Consider the following 23571-nt stretch of genomic DNA (forward strand, 5'->3'; position numbering starts at 1 on the left):
CTCACCGCCCCATTAAGATGCAGGGCCAGGCTCTGCGCCAGCCCAGCCACATTCATTTGTTCGAATAAAGGTGGAGGAGGGGGAGGGGAGCAGGCTCTGGAGGGACGGGGAAATGGCGAGAAGAGGTTATTTACACCACCGTCCTGACCTTCTGGAGCAGCACTGGCTCCGATAAATAACCCGCTCAGCGCCGTTTCAGAGCAGGAGCGGGAGGTGCAGGAAGGGAGCAGGGGCTGGAGAGCCCCCACGCAGGTGCGCGTCTCCGGGTTACTAATGGCTGAGGCGGGAGCAGGCAGCTGGCTTTGGGGGTAGTGGGGGAGAACTCGGTTCCCTGGGACTCCCACTGAGAAAATACCATCCCCACCCTACCCCTGGCGCCAATTTCCAGGCGCGGGGACTGAGAGATGCCAAGGAGGCAAATAGTCCCGTAAATTAAGGATGGGGAGGCAGGGGGAGGAGATTGCTGGGGAGTCTCCGAGGTAGGAGGGAAGAAATATAAGATGGGGAGTGAGAGGGGGAGTTGGAATAATAGAAGTAGCTGCCAAAAAGAGAGGAAGAGAAACAGAAACATCACACAAAGGCAGTTTGGAAAAAAGAAATGTTTTATTCCTTTTTGCACAGAGCAGTATATGAAGGTGGCTATCTCCTGACTCCATACATCTCTTACACAAAGACACCCTCTCAAATATGCCCAGCTATCTGCTCCACTTCAGTGTTGAAGATTTGGCAGTTACTGGGTGGAGCAGAAACCTTAAGTCTCAGGAAGGTTTTTAAGACATTTTTATGGGGAGGAAGTTTTGAGTCAAGGGAAAAGACTGGACCCAAGAGAGGGTGTTCCATCCTCCATCTTCTTGGGAAATCCAGATCCCAAAAGTTATATTAAGGGCACCTCTCTCAGTGACCTAGGGAGGGGAAGAACCCAGACCTACTCCTTGGATGTAAGGCTGAGGGAGAGAGAAGATAGGGTTAAGCAGCAGAGATTGCAGAACAGAGGCAGAGGAGTGAAATGCATGTGGGGAGCTGAGGGCACTGACAGAGCCTAGAGGCCCAAGTCATAAGTTTCACTCCTTCCCCAATTCTGAGCAGAAACTCTTCTTCCCAAGACTAGAATGGAGTTTTAGTTCCAGGGACTGGCTTTGCTCCAAGTCACAGAGAGGACAAACCAGGCAAAGATCTCACGGGTCGTAAAAGTAGAGAATTAAGGTAGCAGACCAAGAAACAGACACTCACCACAGCAGTTTTGAAGCTACATGCCAGGATCAGGGTAGAATGAATTTTATAAACCCTCTCCAATAAAATGTAAATCACTGTTTCTTCTAATCTGTCCCCTCCCTATAAGCTGTTTCCAATCTCTTTTCCAAGGTAGAGGATAGGGCAGTAAGAAAACGTTGAGGCCAGTAAGTGAGGGTGTAGCTGAGACTGGATACATCCCTATCCAACCCCTCCCCCACTCATTCTATAGAAAAGAATTTTCTTTCCCTTCCCCTACTGGACCTATGGGCTGTTGGGATGAAGGCCCTGTAAAGGCAAAGGGAGGAAAACACTCAGCACATTCCTTCTCCTGCTTTCATCTGAAGTATAGCTACAGCAAAGGGCACAGAAGTCGAGAAATTATGAGGGTAGAAGAGCATGGGAGCATAATCCAGTCTAGAAAGGAAGGGGGTGCTACCCCTGTCCTGCATCCAAATCTGCCCAGAGCTTTACTCCAAGAATTGCAACAAGAATGAGAAGGAACAGAAAGTGTGTGGGGAGAGGGGGTGGGAGGGGCAACCATGGACAGGATGGAAATTTAGGAATCCCTTGTGATCCCCAAAATGACCCTGAGAGCATCAGCTGGGGAACTGGGTAAGAATTCACAGCAGACGTGGATTTTTTTTTGATGGGTGTGAAGAGCCAGGAACAGTGGGTTCTTCACCGAAGGAGTGACCACTTGATCTGTTCTTTAGCTGACTGCAGCACCTGCAGAGAAAAGGGCAATATTGAGGGAGGCTTGCTGAGGGGTAGGGTGGGGATGAAGATTAGGAATCTCCTTCCCCTCACTTGCCTTCCCTGTCCTTGCAAGAATGGGGAATAGAAAATACCCAAGCGTAGAGGGATGGGAAGAAGCTCCCTAAGGCCCTAGAAGATTGTCAGTTTGGGAAATTAAAAAAAAAAAAAAAAAAATTAAATCTACTAGGGGATGAAGAGAGAAGAGAGGAAAGAAAAAAACTGAGGGTTAATGGACCTATGTTAATAGGTTGGTAGGGGGGCGGGGGGGCTGGCTGGTTAGCTCAGTTGGTTAGAGCACAGTGTTAACACTAAGGTCAGGGTTCTGATTGCCACACTGGCTAGCCACCAAAAAAATGTGGGGGGCGGGGGGGTGGGTACCATATCCAGATGGACTTCTTGGTGAGAATTCCAAGTGGGTTGAAAACAGAACCCCTCCATTAGGTAGACAATCCATCTGTAGTCAAGGTAGCAAGATGGATCTGCAAAACCTGCATATTCTGGAATATGAGTTTCCAGCTTAGCCCTCATTTGAATAATAAGAGAAAGAGAGAGTGTGTGCACACGCACACAGACCATCTGCTTAAGGCAAGCCTCTGCTGGGGAATAAATCACTGAATGAGGCATCAGTCAGGGAGGGTTTGAAGGGTACTACAGAACAAGGCTGACAACCACTGCTCACAGGAAACTGGGAGATGAGCTGGGAGTGGGGGTAAGGAAGTATTTGGCTGTATAAGTCCCAGTTCTCCAGAATAAGAGGGAGCCAAGGAAGATATATCTTCAGTCTCCAGTCTCATTCAGACTTGGCAGGTTGGGGTGGAAAGCTATTCTAGCCTTAGTGACCCAGTCCATCTGGAGAAGAAGGGAGAAAGTCATACCTGAGACACGGTCTGCTCTGTAAGGGGGACATCTTCACCCTATGGCACAGAAAGACAAGCATTTAGTGTGGGAGAAAGCTGGAGTAAGAACTGATTGGAGTCTGGTAGTGGAGAAGAGGTGCTCCTTTAAACTGAAGCATAAGGCAGATGCCCTAAACTTCTCAGTCCCTTCTAGGGACTATTATAGCCACAATTTTATGTGGTCAGAGGGACTGTGAACAAAAAAGGGTCATTTCATCCATCCTCTATTTTAAGGCAGGAGGACATCTTAAAAGATTTATTCACTCTGAGTAACCAGCGGGTTTTTTGATCCTCAGTTCCCTCAACTTGGGTGTGGGAGATCTGATTCTCTAGCCAGAGAACAGCTTCTCTGAATATCAATATCACTGGAGAAAGGATGCGGGGGAGCCAAGGGTAATTTAATGGATCCCGCAAGCCTTGATGGGTAACAACAGCATGTTAATTTGAAGAATAAACTGCTGCAATAGCAGCCAGAGAAGAGGAAAGGAGGAGTTGGGGGGGGGCTCTCTTGCCACATAGAGACATATGTTAGAGGAGAAGATTAAACTATGCAAATGGAGCCCACAGCAGTTAAGGGAGAAGATATACCATTACCCAGCACTGTCAGCCTTCACTCTACGGAGGTCAGAGCCAGGACATTCTGTGAATGGTGAGATTTGCTTTGCTCAGACATCTCTTGCACCTCCATGATTTGCTGGTGGACTCTTTCTGTATCCATCATTATCTCCCCAGCAGACTCAGAGCCTTTTATGGTTAACTCAGTGGCCCCTTTCTGATATCACTAGCACCAAAGAAGGCTGGGGTTCTGGCAAATAAGTACTTCCTATTGGAGAGGCATTATCCTCAGTTATGTAGGACTTTAAAAGACAAGAAAGACACTCCTTTGCCTCAGATGATTAGATCCATTCCCAAAGAGAGAAAAAGCCAACCTCAAGTTCCTTCACAGTTTCAGAACCATGAATATTAAAATTTCTTTTATTTCATCATTCATTCAGTAAGTTTGTATTAAATGTCCACTTTGTGCAGATTGTATGAGATTTTTAAGGGCAGAAATAAGTTCCTTCTGCGTCCCTACTTTGGGACAATGACAAAGGAAGAGAAGAAGGCTGTATGTATTCATGAGCCCTGACCCTTAGACACATTCAGCAGGTCTGGCTTTGGAGGGTGTTTATGAATAGCTGGGGGATGCAGGGAAACACATTTCTGCTTACCCTCAATGCCACCCGGTGTACTACTTGCTGGGGATCACTCTCTAGGATCACCCTGTAAAGACAAAGAAGAGATGATTGTTTGCTCTGTCCTGAAGGACCAACTTACTGTGGGGATAGGACCTCTGGCTACTCAGCCCACTTGCCTTAGGACAGCAGCAGTTACCCCACCCCCTCACCCCAGATCCAGGCAGGTCAGAGAACTTACCCTCCATCTACAATTTCATCCACAGCCAAGAAGAGCCCCTCCATGTTCTCCAGCAGAGCTCGCTTTTCAACATTTTTCCTGAGTCCCCAAGAGAAAAGAAAAACCAGTCTGTGTGTGAAAGGAATTGTAGCACATTGTCTGCACTGGGGATCCTAAACTAAACCAAAAATGTCTCCACTAACCACACAGACAAAGAAGTAAACAAGGCGAAAAACTTTTTACCTAATCCACTCCAAACTTCTTCCTACTCTTGTTTGTTGAGTAAGTGTCAGAAGTATTAAGAAAGAGATTTTAAAAAATACAGTCCATTTCTGACTATTCAACATATGATTATCCAGAACTACCATTTCTTTCCTAACTGCCATGATGCTGCTCATAAACAGTGGGTGCAAAAAAGGAAATAAAGAGCTAAAACTCAATCTGGAGGTGGCAGGAGGTGGGGAGGAGTTGAATGCAAATCCTACTTGCACTCAAGCTCTGACAAACCTCCTAAGCCTCTCCCTGCTCCCCCTCCTCCCCTTCCCTCATCAGTTCTGCTCAAGCCCTGAAAAGAAGCCCAACAAGGGGGCGGGTAATGGTCAGGTCTGCATCCACAAGCCTCAGATCCGGTGGTTGGTGCATGTGGCCTGTCACATCCGTCAGTTTGACTCTTTCACTAGATTACCCAAAATGAAGTCTATTCATTCACCTGGCTAAGAAATAAATCATCCCCTTCCTGAGGAAATCTGAGCCATTTGCCTTGCTGATTTTGTGGGGCTGAGAGTGCCTGCTGTTCTGCTCCGAATGGCTGTCTGTACTCAGTTCACTTGGGAGTTGCTGGAGGAATGAAGTTCAGAGCCCTGGATGTTTTCAGGAAAAGTATCTTATATCTTTTCTATTGCCTATCTATATGAAGAACAGAGGGCTAGTGGGGAGGTAGAAAGGGAGAAGAGGGTAAATAGCACATTCTTCTTGTTCTATAGAAGGGAAAAACTAAGTGCTAGAAGTGAAAAACTGGGAGTGTTGCCTCCATTCCCAAGGTATTGATGTCTCATCGAGGATATTTCCCTGTGCTTGCCCTCTCCCTAGTTCTAATGTAAAGAATGAAGCCCGGGAAAGCACCTTCACGGTGCTTAGAACTCTGACAGAGCCACTAGAGATTACAAGAGTAGACATGGATGTGAAGATTCTGCTCCCTCCCAATCCTGTGCCCTTGTAGAATTATTCCATGGGAGGGACATGCTCTCCATCCAGTCTTCTCCATCGGTATAAAATTTTTTTTTTTAGCAGTTGGCCGGTATGGGGATCCAAACCCTTGACCTTGGTGTTATAAGGCTGCACTCTAGCCAACTGTGCTAACTAGCCAGCCCCCATCAGCATAAATTACTCTGAAATAATAAGTCCTACTTCTTAAACTAAATCAACTCCCTGAAGCCTCTGCCAATCCCCCACAAATCTCTGGGCTTGAAGAATAGTTACTTTCTCTTCCAAACTGAAATCAAGAAAGGCCTGCTCACCTCAGCATCTGGCTCAGTGAGTCGAAGAGGCAGTTCAGAACAGCCATAAGCATCAGCTGTTGGGAGACAGAGGAGGTAGAAGGATAAGGTTCAAGGTATTGAAAGCTGCTACCTAAAAACAAAACCCTCTATAATTCATCAAGCATCAAAAGACACGGGCTTTCACAAAGGACCAAAAACATAAAATGGAAGTGAGAGCAAGATGGGAAGAGAACCTGTGGTTTCTCACAGAAAAAATTCTACTACATGATCCCACAATTTGACATCTCTTTTAGTCAGAAGTTCAAACAGAACTTTCCTGTCATAGTCCTCTGCATGTCTTTACCAACTGTGTATGTGTTACCTAATGTCTTAGGTAGAGAAATCATTAACCAAGCAATAGCTAAGGTTAGAGGAAGGCAGCAAAGTCAGTGAAAAGAACATAGACTTTTGAGTCAGACAGTTCTGGGCCTGAATTCCAGCTGAGACACTTTCTACATGTGTGTCCCTGAGAAAGTTATTAGGTTGAAGCACATGAAACTGCCACTTTTGTAGTTCAACAATGCTCAAATACAAGTAATTTCATATAGTTCTTCATGGTTTGGTTTCCTCATCTGTAAAACAAAGGCACTAATGCCTACAACTCATAGAAGTGCTGCAAGGTTGAAATAACAATGTACTTTACAAAGCACTTTAAGAGCTCAGTAAGATTGGTTCTTTCAAACTTTTACTTTTGTCTCAAATTTTCTGGGGGCTTATTTTTATTACCTACTTTCCTAGAAATTGCTACCTGAGGTAAATAGCTTTTCCTGCGTTTAGGAAGCAGGTCAGGACTACACCCAGTCTTCTCAAGTGACCCACTCAGAATGTACGGTTTCAACATGACCAGGGTATTGGCTAATTGGCCTGAACTCAGTCAGGTATGGACCCTCATAGCAGAAGCAAGCATCCCCCCACAACCTTGACCACACCTCAGAAATCTATCTTAAAAAATGCTATCCAGGGGCTGGCCAGTTAGCCCAATTGGTTAGAACACAGCCTTGTGGGCCGGCCCGTGGCTCACTTGGGAGAGTGTGGTGCTGATAACACCAAGGCCACGGTTTGGATCCCTATATAGGCCGGTTAGCTCACTTGGGAAGAGTGTGGTGCTGACAACAGCAAGTCAAGGGTTGAGATCTCCTTACCAGTCATCTTAAAAAAAAAAGAACACAGCCTTGTACCATCAAGGTCAGGGTTTGGTTCCCCATGCCAGCCAACCACCACCAAAAAAAAAAGTCCACTATCTGGGGGGGCTGGCTGGTTAGTTCAGTTGGTTACAGAGCAATGTTATAGTACCAGTCAAGGGTTCAGATCCCCATGCAGCCCAGCCACAAAAAAAACCCCCACAACATTATCCAGGGAAGGATATTAAAACATGTATGGCACCTCCTACATGGAGATAAGAGATAGATCTTGGAAAACCTCATTTCTAGGCTGATTAATTTGCTAGGCCATGTTTGTGAGGCTGGTGGGGATCTCTGACAACTTCATTAGCCCGAAGCCAGAAGGACATGGCTCTCCTAGGGTCCAAAACCAGTGGCTATGTCCTGCCTGTGGTTTAGGAAGTGGGATCAGAGATTGCAAAAAGGGGCAGGGATTCTCACCTCATTTTCATAGGAGCTGCCAATCACATAGAAATAGAGATCAATGCTGCTTTTGTAAACCACTGTCAGGCCTTCCAAGAGGGCAATTTCACCTGGGGGAAATAGAGGTGGAAAAAGTGGGTGGTCTGAGATAAGAAAGTAGGATAGAAGGAGTTACCATGAACACCTGGCATCCAGCTGTTTCGGGCTGAGGTAAGTCACGTTGTAATGACCTCCAAAGACCAAAGTTGATCTGCTCTTTTTGAGTGGTAGCAGAAGAAAAGCACAAACTTGGGGGAGTATATGTATCTTCTCCTCTAACAACTCCCTACCCCCTCCTGTCCACTACACTTATTTCCCTCCTTGTATATGAGACAGGATACTAGTAGATCCTTCGGAGGTGAAAATGCAGAGCGGTCACCTTTACAGACTTCCATTTACCTGCCCTAATGGATGCGGTACAATAAGCAGAGCTGCAGTTAAATTTGTCAAGTGAGGCTCATAAATCCAGGGACTAGACAGGTAGCTAACAGCCAACCTTCCAGCACGGTATTCCCGCGTGAGGTACACTCACCTCCCCATTACATTTCTGAAGAGTGTATTATATGAGGGGAGGAGGAAAAAAGGAGAAAAAGGAGGCAGAGTCATTTTATCCTTTCTCCACAGTCCTGCTGCCACCCCCTTCCCACCATGGTTCCCTCCAACTTAGGGAGTAGTGAAAGGAAAATGACCTACTGTCAGTCCGATGGGTCTTGTTGAAAATGTTCTTTTCAAAGGCCTTTTGCTCCTTGACACTGGGGTAGGTGTCGTCATAGTACTGGTGAAAGGGAAAGGAGACAGGGTTGGGTCATTAGAGCTGGGAGCCCAGAATGATTAGTGAGTATGTTTTGCCCTGAGATCTTGGATTTCTCTCTTTCAAGGCATGGGGCAAGGCAGAAATACTGACATGGAGAAGGAAGGACTATATGTAGAGACAGGGAATGAAGAGTAATCAAATTAAAAAAAAAAAAATTAAAACTCTGCTGTGAGCAACCCAACCTCACATTTCTAAGACTATCTGAGGGCAGAAGCCTACCAGCCCCTGTGAGGATGTTCTGCTTCTGTCCGAATTCTAGGAGAGCTCTCCTACGACCATTCACATTGAGTGTTTCTTTTTTTTTTTTTTTTATAAGATGACCAGTAAGGGGATCTTAACCCTTGACTTGGTGTTGTGAGCACCACGCTCTCCCAAGTGAGCTAACCGGCCATCCCTATATAGGGATCTGAACCCGTGGCCTTGGTGTTATCAGCACCATACTCTCTCAAGTGAGCCACAGGCAGGCCCCCACATTGAGTGCTTCTTAGGAGTTACCCCATGTCATGGAGCACTGCCAGAGAACACAAAAAGCAATAGAAGCACAGAAAACTTCCAGACCCTCACTCACTGTATGAAGCTGAGGAATGGGGAAAGGCTACAAAAATTTCCTCCAAAGAAAGGCAAACCCTGTCCTAGGGTCTCCTATCTTAGGTTTCTTTTCTGCAAACTGAAAGAAGCAGGAGGCAATCTAGCATATTGCTGAGTCCACTCCCAAACCCTCCCTGGCAAGGGGGCAATGATGCAGGCTGCTAAATCGCTCTGCTCTTTAGGGGCTAATCCGTCGCAGTCAGCTGAAGACCTATGACAGGTCTGGCATTTAGTAACTGGATAACTGTTTCAAAAGGTGTCCTGCATAGTTACATCCAATTACAGGGAGGAACAGCTGGTGAATTCTAAACTAATCTCTACCTGCTGATTGATTTATGCTATGCTCGCCCGGAGTTAATACACCAGGGACAGAAGAAATTTCTACAGGAGGGGAAGAATATGGAGGGATAGGAGAAGGGTGTCCTTTTTCCTCTTTCAATAGATCCAAAGTGAGAAACATCACTCTGGGGAAGTCAAGAGGTAACAAGCTTGGTGATGACTATAGACCTAGAGCTGAAACTCTGGAACTGCAAGAGAATTCCCTGGAAAAATGCAGGAAGGTGACAAGGTAAAAGAGAAGGGGACAGGAGTGATGGATGTGGGTAGGTTGCTTCTAACATCTAGATACTGCTTTGTTCAGGAACCAAGGTTCCAAAGCTTTTCTCTGCTCTGATGCTGATAACAAGGGAGGTTAAAGTCTGAAGATGGCAAGTAGGGAAGCAGTATAACTAAGGGACAGAAGAAAACTTAGGTTTTATCTGGAGTTGTCAAGGTAAGATGGAAGAATGCTCAAAATTATACCACCAAGGAATATGAGTTAATAGGGTCAGTCCAAGATTCAAATCTCAGAATAAGACTTTATCCAGTTCCTAAACTAATCTGAAAAGGAATCTCACCTTGGCAAAAAGTCGATCTCCATCATTGTCCAGAATCAGGATGGCTTTGACAGTATACAGGGAGGGTTCCTGAAGAGATATGAACATATCTTCAGTCCTAAAGGCTCCCACCACCACTGACAAACAAGATAACTTCCCTTAGTCCCACTGGGGCTACAAGGAGATCCAAGTGTGCCTCTGTACGTCCCCTACCCCAACATGGTTAGATTATGACATTTCCCATTGAGAACGACCAAATGGTGAGTGTACTGAATTGAGAGAGGGAGGATTTCAACAAAGGACTCCAAAGCAGTATCAGAGAAACAGTTTCTCTGACTCACAGGGGTTTAATCAAGGTGGGTCGTGCTGTTATTTCCAAATATTATGGTACAGTTATTTTCCAAAGTACTCTCCCTCCCTGGTCTCCCATGCAGAGGTAGATATGGAATGTACCCAGATTAAATTAATAGGCACTGCACAAGGCCATTCAAAAACAGGGTTGAACACCCCAGTGTATTTGGAAGTTTCTGCAGTCCCAATGCAGTAGCAATGCAGAGGCATAAAGCAAGCCTTCTCTAAACCACCCACACACTGAGCAGAGGGAAATGAGTGTTCACGTGCATATATCAACACACAGGCACACCAGTGCAGCCCAGTAAGATGGCCATCTTCCAAAAACTCTCCTATGATCCCCAATTCCTCCACTATGACCTAAACACTACCATTTAACTTACTAGGACAAAAACAAACCTGAATTTTGGGGAGTTAAGAAGCAGTGACAAGGGCTGAGCCCGTGGCGCACTCGGTAGCGTGCTGCACTAGCAGCGCGGCGACGCTCCCGCCACGGGTTCGGATCCTATATAAGAATGACCGGTGCACTCCCTGGCTGAGCGCCGGTCACGAAAAGAAAAAAAAAAAAGAAGCAGTGACAAGACCTGAGAAACACTCTGCAATCTAGAGATAGTGAGCTGGAGGGGAGTTTTCTTTCACTGCCAAGAATCAAACTGAGGACACTGAGGAATCACACCCTCAGCCTTAATAGTTACACTCAACTTCCTTCTTCCACTGGAAGTATATCACTTTGCAAAAGCTGCAGTGGCCTGGTGCTCTCTCTCCTCTACCCCTGCAACTTCTAGGGAACCAGCTAAATAGGAGAGGAAAAAGGGGAAGGGAGTGAAGGAAGTGGTATGTATATAGAAGGTGTTTGCAGCCTAACATTCCTTGACTTTCTAATCAACATTACCTACCACTGATATCCCTTGTGCTATGAGACAAGGCTGTTGCTTTGTTACTTCTTTCTTTTTTTTTTTTGGCTACCTCTGTCCTGGACTTACTTAGGAAACACGCAGCCCTCACAGGGGCCAAACATTCTCCAAGCATGTGCTTAACAAAAAACCAAGAGTGAAGAGGAAAGAATCTTTTCAAGGATCCAGAAACTGCAGCCTCTACAGAAGTAAACTGTCCCATAAGCTCCAGGAGGTTTATGGTTCCATGAGAAGAACCAACCCTCGTCTGGGAATAAAGAGAATCCAATCTTACAACAACAAAGTGAACCCTTTACCTTGGAGTAACCAGCACCATGCTCTCCCAAGTGAGCTATGGCCAGCCCTCTCACTTGAATTCTTTTTTTTTTTTTTTTTTTTTTTTTTTAAAGATGACCGGTAAGGGGCCGAGCCCGTGGCGCACTTGGTAGAGTGCTGCGCTGGGAGCGCAGCGACGCTCCCGCCGCGGGTTCGGATCCTATATAGGAATGACCGGTGCACTCACTGGCTGAGTGCCGGTCACGAAAAAATGACAAAAAAAACAAACAAACAAACAAAAAAAAAAGATGACCGGTAAGGGGATCCAAACCCGTGGCCTTGGCGTTATCAGCACCACACTCTCCCAAGTGAGCCATGGGCAGGCCCCCTCACTTGAACTCTGGAGGACAGCAATTCTTGTGTTTTGTTCACTGATTTATCCCAAGTGTCCAGAACAATGTCTGACACTTGATCCAATGTTTCTATTTTTGTGGTTTCTTTGATAACGTCTTCTAGGAAGCCTATGTAAAGAGCCAGGAGCAGAGCCCAGGGATATGTTTCTCTTTGCCAGTGTGACTGTTTTAGGTACTCACACCCTGTTGTCCACAAAGGACATTGTCTGACCCAACAAGTTGGCTGGTGGCCATTAGGGCTTTTCTTTTCTTTGGGTTTCCATTCCTTCTTGGGATGCCAGACTCTATGGCTGCAAGAACCAGTCACCTTTGCCAGGTTAATGCCCAGTTTAAACCAATGGACAGCTCTTTAAGGTTGCTGTAAATGTGTTTAGAGGAACAAAGCCAAAGATTTCCAGGGAAAAAGCTGTGGGAAAAGTTGTTCCTTCTAAATTTTCTTCCCTTTGGACTTCTTTTTTTTGAACTCTCAATATTTGCTGAATAATTGAGAGAATAAGGGAAGTTTAAAAATAAAGTAAAAATTTCTTGAGGCAATAAACATCTAAGGGACTTCTTATAATCAGACTTCCACATATAAATGCATTTTCTGGTGTGGCCATTTTGGATGATATTACTACCAACCTTACCTCGCCTCTGATAAACAAACAAACACTTAAACACTCCTTAGAGGAGGCATGAGGAACTGCTCTCTCAGACTAAGGAACTCTGTTGTCTAGTAGAAGGAAGTCGTCTAGAGTCTAGTCTAAAAGGTCAAAAATAGAAGCAGCTCTCCTAACTCCTCACAGAAATATCTTCCCATAAAGCAGACTCAGTTCTATAGCAACTTGGGTCCTCAATTCACCAAAAGAGAGACATAAATGGGAATGAGTTTCCTTGATGTTAAAAAAGAAGTCCAAAGGGAAGAAAATTTAGAAGGAACAACTTTTCCCACAACTTTTTCCCTGGAAATCTTTGGCTTTGTTCCTCTAAACACATTTACAGCAACCTTAAAGAGCTGTCCATTGGTTTAAACTGGGCATTAACCTGGCAAAGGTGACTGGTTCTTGCAGCCATAGAGTCTGGCATCCCAAGAAGGAATGGAAACCCAAAGAAAAGAAAAGCCCTAATGGCCACCAGCCAACTTGTTGGGTCAGACAATGTCCTTTGTGGACAACAGGGTGTGAGTACCTAAAACAGTCACACTGGCAAAGAGAAACATATCCCTGGGCTCTGCTCCTGGCTCTTTACATAGGCTTCCTAGAAGACGTTATCAAAGAAACCACAAAAATAGAAACATTGGATCTTCCTGGGAAGGACAAAAGACAAGCTAAGGCAGGCAAGGAGAAAGACCAGATTTGACTCATTAGAGCTCTGAAAGGGGAAAAAGGCCTTACAGAAAAGGCTAATCACTTCAAACTTCCAATGGAAGAACCACACTAAATAAAGCTGAGAATTTAGGCAAAAACATAAATGTGCTTTAATTCTCTCTGCTACAGCGGGAGCTGGCAGCTTCTCCTTTACTTCTCCTGCCACCTCCTGACTGCAGCTGTTTCCATTTCAGCCTGGGGCCATTACCTCTCAGGAGCGGGGAGGGCCAGGAGTTCCCCTCATGCTATAAAACCAGCCAGTTTAAAGGCCCCACAAGCCATTACTGATAATGTAATTTCACTTCAAGTTTTTGTAAAGGGCAGGTTTAATAAATAACTCCCAGCTACTGAGAAATGGGCTTCCTGGACAATGGACTAGGCTTGCCCTTGTAATATTAAATGCTGACTGTTGAGAGAGATCCTACAAGCTTAGGGCCAAATTCAACAGATTTTAAAGGTCTATTCTTCCCTCCCACTCCCCAAATGGGTAGCTGCTAGAAAGCTTTCGAGACAAAGTTCTGTAATGCACTGACTTTCAGAGAGCCACAGCCTGAGTGTATAACAGAACTTCGCCTCAAATGCTAACAGTGCCTCGGAATGATGTATAGGCAGATTGGTTTGTGGGAGGCTGGATGGCTTGGAGAGATTTTCATGTATGTTTTTATTACCAAGAAAACTAGAATGCTTTGCTCAGGATAGATGGAACACCACTGAACAAGCAACTAGGCTGCTGCAAATGAGTCTTTGATTTCAACTGGGGGCTTCTGAAGCCTGGTGAAAAACATCAACATCTCCTAGAACCCCATCCCCCAGCACATAGAGGACTAGAGGGGAAGATCCATTCCTAGTGCTGCCCCCTGTGCGCCTTCAGGATGACCTGCAGCTTCCTCAAGATTGTAATGACTAGCAAAAATATTTAAAAGGCAACCCTGGATAAAAGCTCTCTGTGTGTCTTGTAAGTCAAACTAGTAGAGATGGGCTCTAAAAAAAAACACTGAATTAAGTGTGTTCACAACGTATATAGTAAGAGAACACTATGGGGTAAGATCTTGACACGCCACTAAAGACTGGGGGAATAATGTTTGGAGTAGGTGAACAGGATATTTGGGATCGGTAATTATTTGATTCATTTAGGGAGGAAAAAAACAAGAAGCCTTTAAGGAGTTAGAAGATGCTATCCACAGAGCTAAAAAGCACAAGTAAGAATCTGGTTAAGATTCCTGAGAAGTTCTTCATTATCTACTTTAAAAGAAATCCTTAGGGCAATACCAAAAGGGGGGTACTCTGGCTTGGCAATAGGTCTTGATCAACTAGAAACCGTAACAAGATGTTCTCCTCTCAATCCTATTTATAAAGTAAAATCAAGCCAGTCAAAATTAGGAGAAATTCTTAGGTACCACTCCCAGCTCCACATGGCTAAGCAGGTATTTGCCATCTGACTGTGCTAACTTTCTTAAAATTAAAAGCTCCTTCGGGGTTGAGGGTTCCAATATGCCAGCCACAAGTCTATGGACTTCAGTTGAAAAGAAAAGAATTAGCTAAAGGCTTTGATAGGAAAAAGCAGTAGTCCCATACCAGATTAGATTCAAGAAGCACAGGTCAGGAAAGAATAGAAGCCACAGGTACCACAAAACATTACCCAGCTGACATGAGACCAAATATTGGTTATAAAGAGGAAACTGAACATGTGTCTTAGGAAGAACTGATGGCAGGAAAAGACACCTAGGAAGCATCTTATCTGGCACAGATACAAAACGTGGAAGGCACAGTCATCAAGAGTTCTGACACTGCAGGAGAAACGTCTCTAAACTCCTACAATCCTTGCTATGGTCTGACTCAGCCATTAACTCAAGTTCTCCCTTTCTCTGAAACTCAGCTTCCCCATCAGAGAAATGAGAGGCTTGACCTAGATCAGTTAAGGTTAATACCTTTTTTGAGTTACAGCGGATCCCTTTGATAAGCTGATGAAATCTATGGACCTTGTTCCCACCAAAATACACATTCACAAATTTTTATGATTTCAAGGAGTTCATATACTCACGTTTAGAATTAAATGAGAATTTCTCTGAAGATAATAAGAAGGTGTGGAGAGGGGAGGGGAAAAGGGTGAAATGAGTGATACTTTTGTAAATCACCCCATCTCCTCTGCCTGGTAATGACTTCAATAAATGTGTGTGGCCTTCATAAATTAACAAATACTACTGAGAAAACTAACACAGCCAGCAGGGGGAGTAAAAAGGTCAGTACACCACACGTCTCCAGCTTGCTTGCTTTTTTTTTCTTTTGGCAGCTGGCCGGTACTGGGATCTGAACCCTTGTCCTCCATCTTTCAATGGCTGAATTTGGTAACTGTGAAATGAGCAGCACAAAGATAACCAAGCCCCAAGCTCTTCAGGAATACAAAGTCTCAGGCTGTTTCTTAAAATTCAGAAAGCCTATCTGCTGGAGAATTTTTGCCCAGGGGTCCCACAGTCCCTAATTCTTCAGCTATCATGGAAGTGAAAGAATCACAGAAATGAGGGACAATGAAGAACTGCTGGGAAGAAAGGTTATTTGAACAAGCAGAAATCACACTGTACACTCCTGAGGCATGAGAGCATTAGAATTTCCAGCCTTCCTGGAAGTTTGGTAATCCAGGAGCCCTCACTTAAATATCCCTCAGCCAAGGAAAAAATCAAATGGGGCTAGATCCGTTTCTGATGTGTCCTTGGTCATAATTTGTATCTCGATTTATCCTGCTGCCCCCCTCCATCTGCTCCTGAAAACAAAAAGCTAGTCTCTGAAAGAGTGAATTGACAGCCTCTGTGTTCCTTTCAGTTTATTTATACCCCCAAATCAATCCCTGAGGCAGAACTGATCTCCTCGCCTCTGGTTTCAGTCTCCCTTCCAAAAAATACACAGTAGAAAAGGACTTGGAGGGCCAGCCCGTGGCTCACTTGGGAGAGTGTGGTGCTGATAACACCAAGGCCATGAGTTCGGATCCTACACAAGGATGGCCGGTTCACTCACTTTCAGAGAGCGTGGTGCTGACAACACCAAGTCAAGGGTTAAGATCCCCTTACCGGTCATCTTTTTTTTTTTTTTTTTGTCGTTTTTTTCGTGACCGGCACTCAGCCAGTGAGTGCACCGGTCAGTCCTATATAGGATCCGAACCCGCGGCGGGAGCGTCACCGCACTGCCAGCGCAGCACTCTACCAAGTGCGCCACGGGCTCGGCCTCTTACCGGTCATCTTTAAAAAAAAAAAAAAAAAGGGCCGGCCCGTGGCTCACTCGGGAGAGTGCGGTGCTGATAACACCAAGGCCCTGGGTTCGGATCCCATATACGGATGGCCAGTTCGCTCACTGGCTGAGCGTGGTGCTGACAACACCAAGTCAAGGGTTAAGATCCCCTTACCGGTCATCTTTAAAAAAAAAAAAAATAAAATAAAATAAATAAAAATAAAAATAAAAAAAAAAAAGAAAGAAAAGGACTTGGAGAATATGGGTTGACAGAACAACCCTGGCCAATTAGCTATGGATGGGGATATCTGCATTGATAGTGAGAAAATTTAAAAGCCAAATATGGAGACAGGCTTCATCTGCAGTATATGTGACTTAGGTTAAGCAACAGGAAGGATTTCCTGAAGTAATGGGGGGTGGGTCAAACACTGGAAGAGGTGACACAGGCTAGGGAATCTAAGGACAGGAAAGATCTTTCTAATAATCTGATCTTAGAGAAAACCTAGTCTGCCTAGAAACAGGAGAGGCAGAACATGAGAAGGCCCTTGCCAGTACAGGCATCTTATAATGTGCATAAACTCAGCCTTCCAATCCACCTTCATCAGCTGCCCCGTGGGCATTCTACCTTCCTCTTCCTAATTACTCCAGCATAAGTGGGTAGGTAGGCACTGATTCTTTATTCCTGTTGCATCTTTTATTTGCGTCCTCTAGTTCATCTTTTCACAACTAGTTTTCTTGTCAGTATCCTGACTCTAACCAAGTTATGTCAATGGAGTAAAGAAACAGTAGCCAATATCTCAATGAAAAAGACCCTAAACTTGTCACTAGGCTCCCTCAAATATCTGGATAATTGCATTAATTCTCTGCTGCCCAGGGAAGACCTGCCTTCTATGGGTCTGGTTTTCTTCACATGGAAGCCCCCTCCTCCTCTTCTGACCATGTGACAGCTCCCCTAGACCTCTGATATAATTTATACCTTGCCAGGGACCAACTCTTTTCCACCACTGTGAAGGAGAGGGAAAAAATATATATAAATACGTCGGAAATCTATAACGAGGTCTTCTTGGAGGGCAAGACATGGGGAGAGTTAGAAGCAGCGTCAATTGCTCTTTGGGGGTTTTAGTTCAAGCCAAGGTCTGCTTCCAGCAATCAACCATTAAAACAAGCCGGCCAGAGTAACAGCACAGTTTATTCTGATCATTTAATTTGAAGTGTCAATAAATTAAACTTCAATCAATTAAACTAGGTGTGCAATAACCCAGATGGACACCCCGACACCAACATAATCACAATAAAAATTTTTATGGCTGCCAGGGACCTCACCGGGGGCAACGCTGGCACTGCTCGAGCCCTAGCTGAGAAATATATCTCCATAGCACAGAAATGAGGAGATTGCTTCTCCTAACGAAATGGAGGGGCCAAGCACCGCAAGGACGCAGCTGGGAGAGGGGCACAGGGGATTGCCAGGAATGAGATGGGAGTGCTTTGGGGGCTTAATGTAATTGATACCTTTGCCCAGAGCAGAGGGAGGGGGCATTTAGGCCAAGTGCCTCTACTGTTAGTGCCAAAGGAATTTAACAAAAGCCCCATTAAGATGATTCAGGAAGCCAAGGCCATGGAGCAGTATTAACATTTAAGAGTCACTGATATATTCTGCATAGTTTCCTCCTCCATATATGAGCGTATGCATACCCTTGTGCACTTTGGATGGCCCGATTTTTGAATGAGGCTTAGAGTTTGGGATTTGGGCATTGTTTTAGGATAAAATATTATTAAGGGGAGGGAAAGGATAGAATTAGAAGTCTAGTCTGTAAAGCACTGGAAAAGCACTCAGAAGGTGAATCTAAAGAGGCTTAGGAAAAACGAAAACTATGAAGAAAGATTTAAGAATCTAAATTGCTAGGGTAATTCCACTTTGAGGGAGAAAAAAAATAAAGGGTAAAGGGACGAAGAAGATAAGTCATTATCTTTAAGATTCCATAGGTTATTAATGGAGAATGGTGACCTGCAGAGATCCCTCTCCATTCACAACTAAAATAGGAAGAACCAGCAAAAATAGCAGGACAGAAGAAACTGAGTCCAAAGATGCAGGCTAAGTGTATTATTATTAAGCACTGGGAACTGAAGGAGATGAAAGGGTCCCTTTCCTTGGAGACCACAAGGATAACTGAGAAAGACTGGACAAATCTGCTTGAAAGCTAGAGCTGGATTACTAAATTCAAGAAATAATGTCATCCACTGTAAAGTATCTAAATGAAGGGAACCTATTGTTATTTAGAAATTCCCATAAGGGCCGAGTCCGTGGCGCACTCGGGAGAGTGCGGCACTAGGAGCGCAGTGACGCTCCCGCCGCGGGTTCGGATCCTATTATAGGAATGGCCGGTGCACTCACTGGCTGAGTACCGGTCACGAAAAAGACAAAAAAAAAAAAAAAAAAGAAAAAGAAATTCCCATAAGCAGAGCAAATTTTGATCAGTGTTTCTTCCTGATTCCCTCTGGCTTACCCTTCTTCTCAACACCCTATAATTGTGTGTCTGGTAGAGGAGAGAATAGAATAAGCTTTGATCAGATTTCCCCAGAGGTCCAGCAAATCAGGATATAGAAATATGAAAGAAGGAAGCCTAAAGTAACTTTAGAAAGAGGTTGCCCTCTCTAAAGAGTGGCTTGTTAATTACTTACTATCTGGGTACAGTAAACTCTAGCTCAGTAGACATCTAAGGTGAGATCCAGGAATTCCTCATAATGATGGAGATCTAAGACTCAGAAGATGCTGCTGAGTAGTCAAGAGGAGGGGATGAGATAAAAAATAGTGAGGAAAGGTGATTCCGGATCAGATGGAGCTGAATTTTGTGGGCTGGTATAGGAGGGTACTGAAAAGAGAAACAGAGATTTAGGAAACACCACCTGTGATTCTCAACTGAGGTTCCTCATCCGAACCACTGAATACAGAAAATTATTTAAATGACTATTTTCTTACTTCTCCCAAAGATGGTAGAAAACTAGTGTGTCGTAGATACAGAGAAGTTGATTAATTACATACAATGAATGCCTTAGGGCATTAGGGCTTAATTCTCTTATGGAACTCCAGATGAGAAAGGCTGGAATGGTAGAAATCATATATAAATTCTTAATTGGGGGCCCCAAATAAATTGAAATTGTGAGGAGAAAAAAAGATGTTGGAATGAGCTGACACAGATGAAGGAAAATACTAGTTTAATATTCCCAAGAATTCTGGAAACCAGAACAAGAATTGATACATGTTGGTCCTTTGTCCCCAACAAAACCTTCATATAACTGATGGTTAAAAGGACAATTTTGCATATTGAAGAGGTAGAAAGCCCATGATGAGAGAACCTACAGTAACATCAAAGAGAGACTTGATCTGGGAAGATGAAGAAATCAACATCTAATCCTGGGTTTTGCACTGTAGTTCTTTGAACAAACCCTTGTCCCTGTACCTTGGTTTCCCCTAACCCCATTACAAAGGTTCATCATGACAAAGAATCAGTATGGTTTTTAAAGCAAAGTTCAGTTGTACTTGACCAAGTTGGCAAGATCTGTGAATGCAACATTTTAGGTACAGATTAAAGTGGAGGAATAAGGAAAAAGCAGACTGAAACAGATTTCAATGAGGAAGCACAGACAGAAAACTAAGGAAAGAAGAAAAGTGACAGAGAGGAGACTTTCACATATAACCCCTTCAACTCAACACTATACAAAGACCATTGTTAAAAGCGCTCTCCTAGTATTATCTTCCTCACTCCTTTACCTCTAAGCAGACTCCCTTTCTTTTTTTTTTTTTTTTTTTTTTTTTTTTTTTTTAAAAAGATGACCGGTAAGGGGATCTTAACCCTTGACTTGGTGTTGTCAGCACCACGCTCACCCAGTGAGCAAACCGGCCATCCCTATATGGGATCCGAACCCGCGGCCTCGGCGCTCCCAGCGCCACACTCTCCCGAGTGAGCCACGGGCTCGGCCCAGACTCCCTTTCAAACATACATATGGAACAGTCTAAAAACTTCTAAAAACTTCCAAAGAAACCAATTCCCTCGAATCTATCCTAGTCTGTTACCTAGTTAAGAATACTATAATCATTAACTGCCTGGTACAGAAAATACTAAAAACTACTCGGATTTGAAGCTTTTTACCTAGACATGACCAACCCATATGGTGAGAAAGAATTATCTCTATCCGACATTTTGAAAGAGGGGAATTAAAAACCTGTTATTCTCAGGGCTGGCCTGTGGCTCACTTGGGAGAGTGTGGTGCTGATAACACCAAGGCCATGGGTTCGGATCCCTATATAGGGATGGCCGGTTACTCACTTGGAGAGCATGGTGCTGACAACACCAAGTAAAGGGTTAAGATCCCTTTACCGGTCATCTTTAAAAAAAAAAAAAAAAAGATAAATAAATAAAAATAAAACCTGTTATTCTCTTTTACCATCCAAGGATCTGGATGTGTGTATGTGCCTGAGATCTGAAGGAAAATAAAAGACAAAGCTTCTTTGAAATGAGGCCCCCCCCCCCACACACACACACGGTCCGGTTTTAAAGAAGGGGTAATACATATTTTATCTGTTTGATCGTATGTACAAGAGGGCTAATACACCCCTTTACCCATCACAATTCTCATGTAACCAGAGAGTGAGAAATTAGTATCCTAGATCCTACAGTAAGAATTCCTAAAGTCTAAATGGGGAATGAAAAGGAGAAGATAACAAGAAGTCCGTTAAAATATTCCACAATCCATATTAACTCTATCAGGTATTCCAGAACTTCGATGGAATACTGATTCTTTATCATGACAAACCTATGTAATAGGGATTAACAGGAAACTGAAGTAAAGAGAAAACAGTTTTAAGAAGAAATGTGACAAGGAATTATTAATGGAGAGTAAACTCTGAAAACTGTCAGGAGGAGCCCGTAATGCTTTATAACATCTGTATGCTATTCTTACAATTTGGGGCGAGTTCAAATTTGGGGATATTCGAATCAGGGTATCATACACAATGTTAAAAATCAGAGGGAATCTAAAGGACCTCAATCCAGTAAGTTTATGATCCTATGTATCCTAAGGACTCCACGTGCTCCTTTCAACTTTCCACCGACACTATGCCATCTCCCCGGCCGGGCTTCCTACTCTAAACGGAAGCTTTAGCTTCTGCACTAGGCCACACACTTATTCCAGGGGCCGGCAGAACCTTCGGCCCCGGAGGATTACCCGGAACTCCCCTTTCTCCTCCCTCCCAGTTAGGCTGAACCCTGGCTCCTAACCCCTTTGGACACCGCAGCTTCTCCGCAGCCCCTCCGGCTCCTACCAAAATCAGCGCCTCCATCTTGCCTCGCAGCTGGTGCCGACGTGGAGCCGCAAAGGCAACGCCGTCGCTGATTGGCCCTACGTTCTCATTAGATCCCGCCCAGGATAAGGGTCATTGGATAAGGATAAGCCAGCCTTTGCTCTATTGACCAATTAGTGTACTAGTTTGCTTATCGGAAGCAAGGTGTCCAGCCAGAAGATGCAGGTATTTGATTGTCAGCTGAACACTCAATACAACGCCAAAATCTCACGACTGAATGGGGCGGGAAGGTCAGTGGGGCGGGGTTGTTTCCATGGGGAACAGAGGAAGCGACTGTTAATTTTCAATTGGTGGGATGGAGAGCACGTGATATTCTCGGCATGATTTAGCAACTTTAATCCGGCACTCCCTTTAGGGGGCGCCATGTCCCCTTAGTGTTTAACACTGGCCCCTCATGACGGAATCCTACCCTAATCCTTATTACCAGCGCCTTCATTAGGTCCATGATATCTACGGTTGCTGTGGCAAACAGCTAGCTGTCTCCTCAGGGTTGCTCAGGTTATTTCAGCATCCTTACAGAAAGACTGCACAACCATAGAGTAGAGCCAAGAGATGCCTAACGTGTTAACTAGTTAAACCAAGGCCACCAGAAGTTGAGTGCCACAGTAACAATCGGCCCAAGGTGGAATCCAAGCTTTGCTGGGCCCAGGAAAGGACCAGAAGCCAGTGAGTTCCTAAAAGCAGATTTTCTTTGGCTCAGCGTAAAATGGGATGTTGGAGCTTTGCAGACCAGAGAGGAGAGAGTAGGAGGGGCAAAGGGGTAAAGGGATCAGAATAAGGGAGGGTATTGGGAGTAGGGTCTGCGGTTTTCCAGTAGGGACAAGCCGTTGCAAAATGAGAAAAGAGAAGTTTACTGAATGCAGGGATTTCACAATAGAGAAGGGTTTTGACGAAGTTTGGCTTTCCCCTATCCCTCGGTTCCCTGCCTCGGACCCCTCCTTAGGTCAGGGACACCTATTGCCCTAATTATCCCAAAGAGATCCCCCTTCCCCCATCTCTGAAATTGTCTCCAGGTGCTCTCCAAGAAAAGAGTCCAAACTTACCCAGGAGTTTTTCTAATAGTTTCAGAGTAGAGTCAAAGAAAAGTTTAAAACTACAAAACAAACTACAGAGCTAACATATGCTGTGAAGGAAGGTAAATGGTTTTCTGGCGAAGTCCCAGGTGACAAGCCTCATAGATGTAAGAGGGGAGGGCTTGGCCTTTATTCCTAATTGAGAGTTATTCAACTATTAACACTGTGCCTGCCATCACAGTTAGTGGGTTGTTCTTGGCTTGCAGCTTAATGATAATACTAACATTTATTGACCACTTATGTGCCAGGCACGATGCTAAATCTATAAATACATTATTTAATATATTTTTTAAAATCCTTATGAAGTAGATTTTTTTTTTTTCTTTTTTGACATGGTGGCTTGTGTAAGATGCTAGATGGTTATTACACCCATTTGACAGATGACAAAAGTGGAGCTCAGAGCAGTTAAGTAATTTACTTAAGGTCATACAACTATTAACTAGCAGCTGAACATTTGAGCACAGGAAATCTGGTTCTAAAACCATGCTCTAACCCACAATCCACTCCTCTCGTTTATGATACAGCCTCTCTCTTCCATGCCAGTCCTCCCTGAAGGACCCTGCACCAGTGCCAGATGTTCTACAGGGACCATGAGGAGGAAAAACATGTGATGTGGTTAGTTCATGGGGTGGTTGGCTCCTCTTTATTTGACTATGGAGTGACTGACAGATTTTAACAATCAGATATTGTTCCAGAAGATGACTGATTCTTAGCTCTCCAGCTTGTTGGGTAACTGTACTGTGGGGGAAAGACTACTGACTGGATTAGAGATATTAGTTCTTGTCATGACTTTGCCTTAATCAGTGAGAGACTTCTGGCAAGCCCCTGTGCCCTCTCCGGATGGACTACAGCTGCCACTTCTGGAAAAGGCAGAGGCTCAGACCAGAGCTTTCTAGGGCTCTACCTAGCATTAAAGTTCTACAA

The 23571-nt window shown here is 44.4% G+C and overlaps 1 protein-coding gene across 2 annotated transcripts; it reads right to left on the bottom strand.

The window, feature by feature from the left end:
• Window positions 1-584: 584 nt before the first annotated feature.
• COPZ1 (COPI coat complex subunit zeta 1) lies at window positions 585-21599 on the bottom strand. Of its 2 annotated transcripts, XM_063075126.1 has the most exons (9): window positions 21536-21599; window positions 9739-9807; window positions 8134-8215; window positions 7420-7511; window positions 5798-5853; window positions 4302-4379; window positions 4097-4148; window positions 2865-2903; window positions 585-1959 (listed from the first exon to the last, which is right to left on the bottom strand). In XM_063075126.1, exons 1-9 carry the CDS (start codon window positions 21551-21553, stop codon window positions 1912-1914), a joined length of 534 nt encoding a protein of 177 aa, XP_062931196.1. In that variant the 5' UTR covers window positions 21554-21599; the 3' UTR covers window positions 585-1911. The 2 variants fall into 2 exon arrangements, with proteins under 2 accessions (XP_062931196.1, XP_062931197.1); XM_063075127.1 differs by lacking the exon at window positions 9739-9807 and having other exon boundaries at window positions 21536-21566.
• Window positions 21600-23571: the final 1972 nt, after the last annotated feature.

Source organism: Cynocephalus volans, chromosome 12, assembly GCF_027409185.1.
Source record: "Cynocephalus volans isolate mCynVol1 chromosome 12, mCynVol1.pri, whole genome shotgun sequence".
NCBI classification, from domain to species: domain Eukaryota; kingdom Metazoa; phylum Chordata; class Mammalia; order Dermoptera; family Cynocephalidae; genus Cynocephalus; species Cynocephalus volans.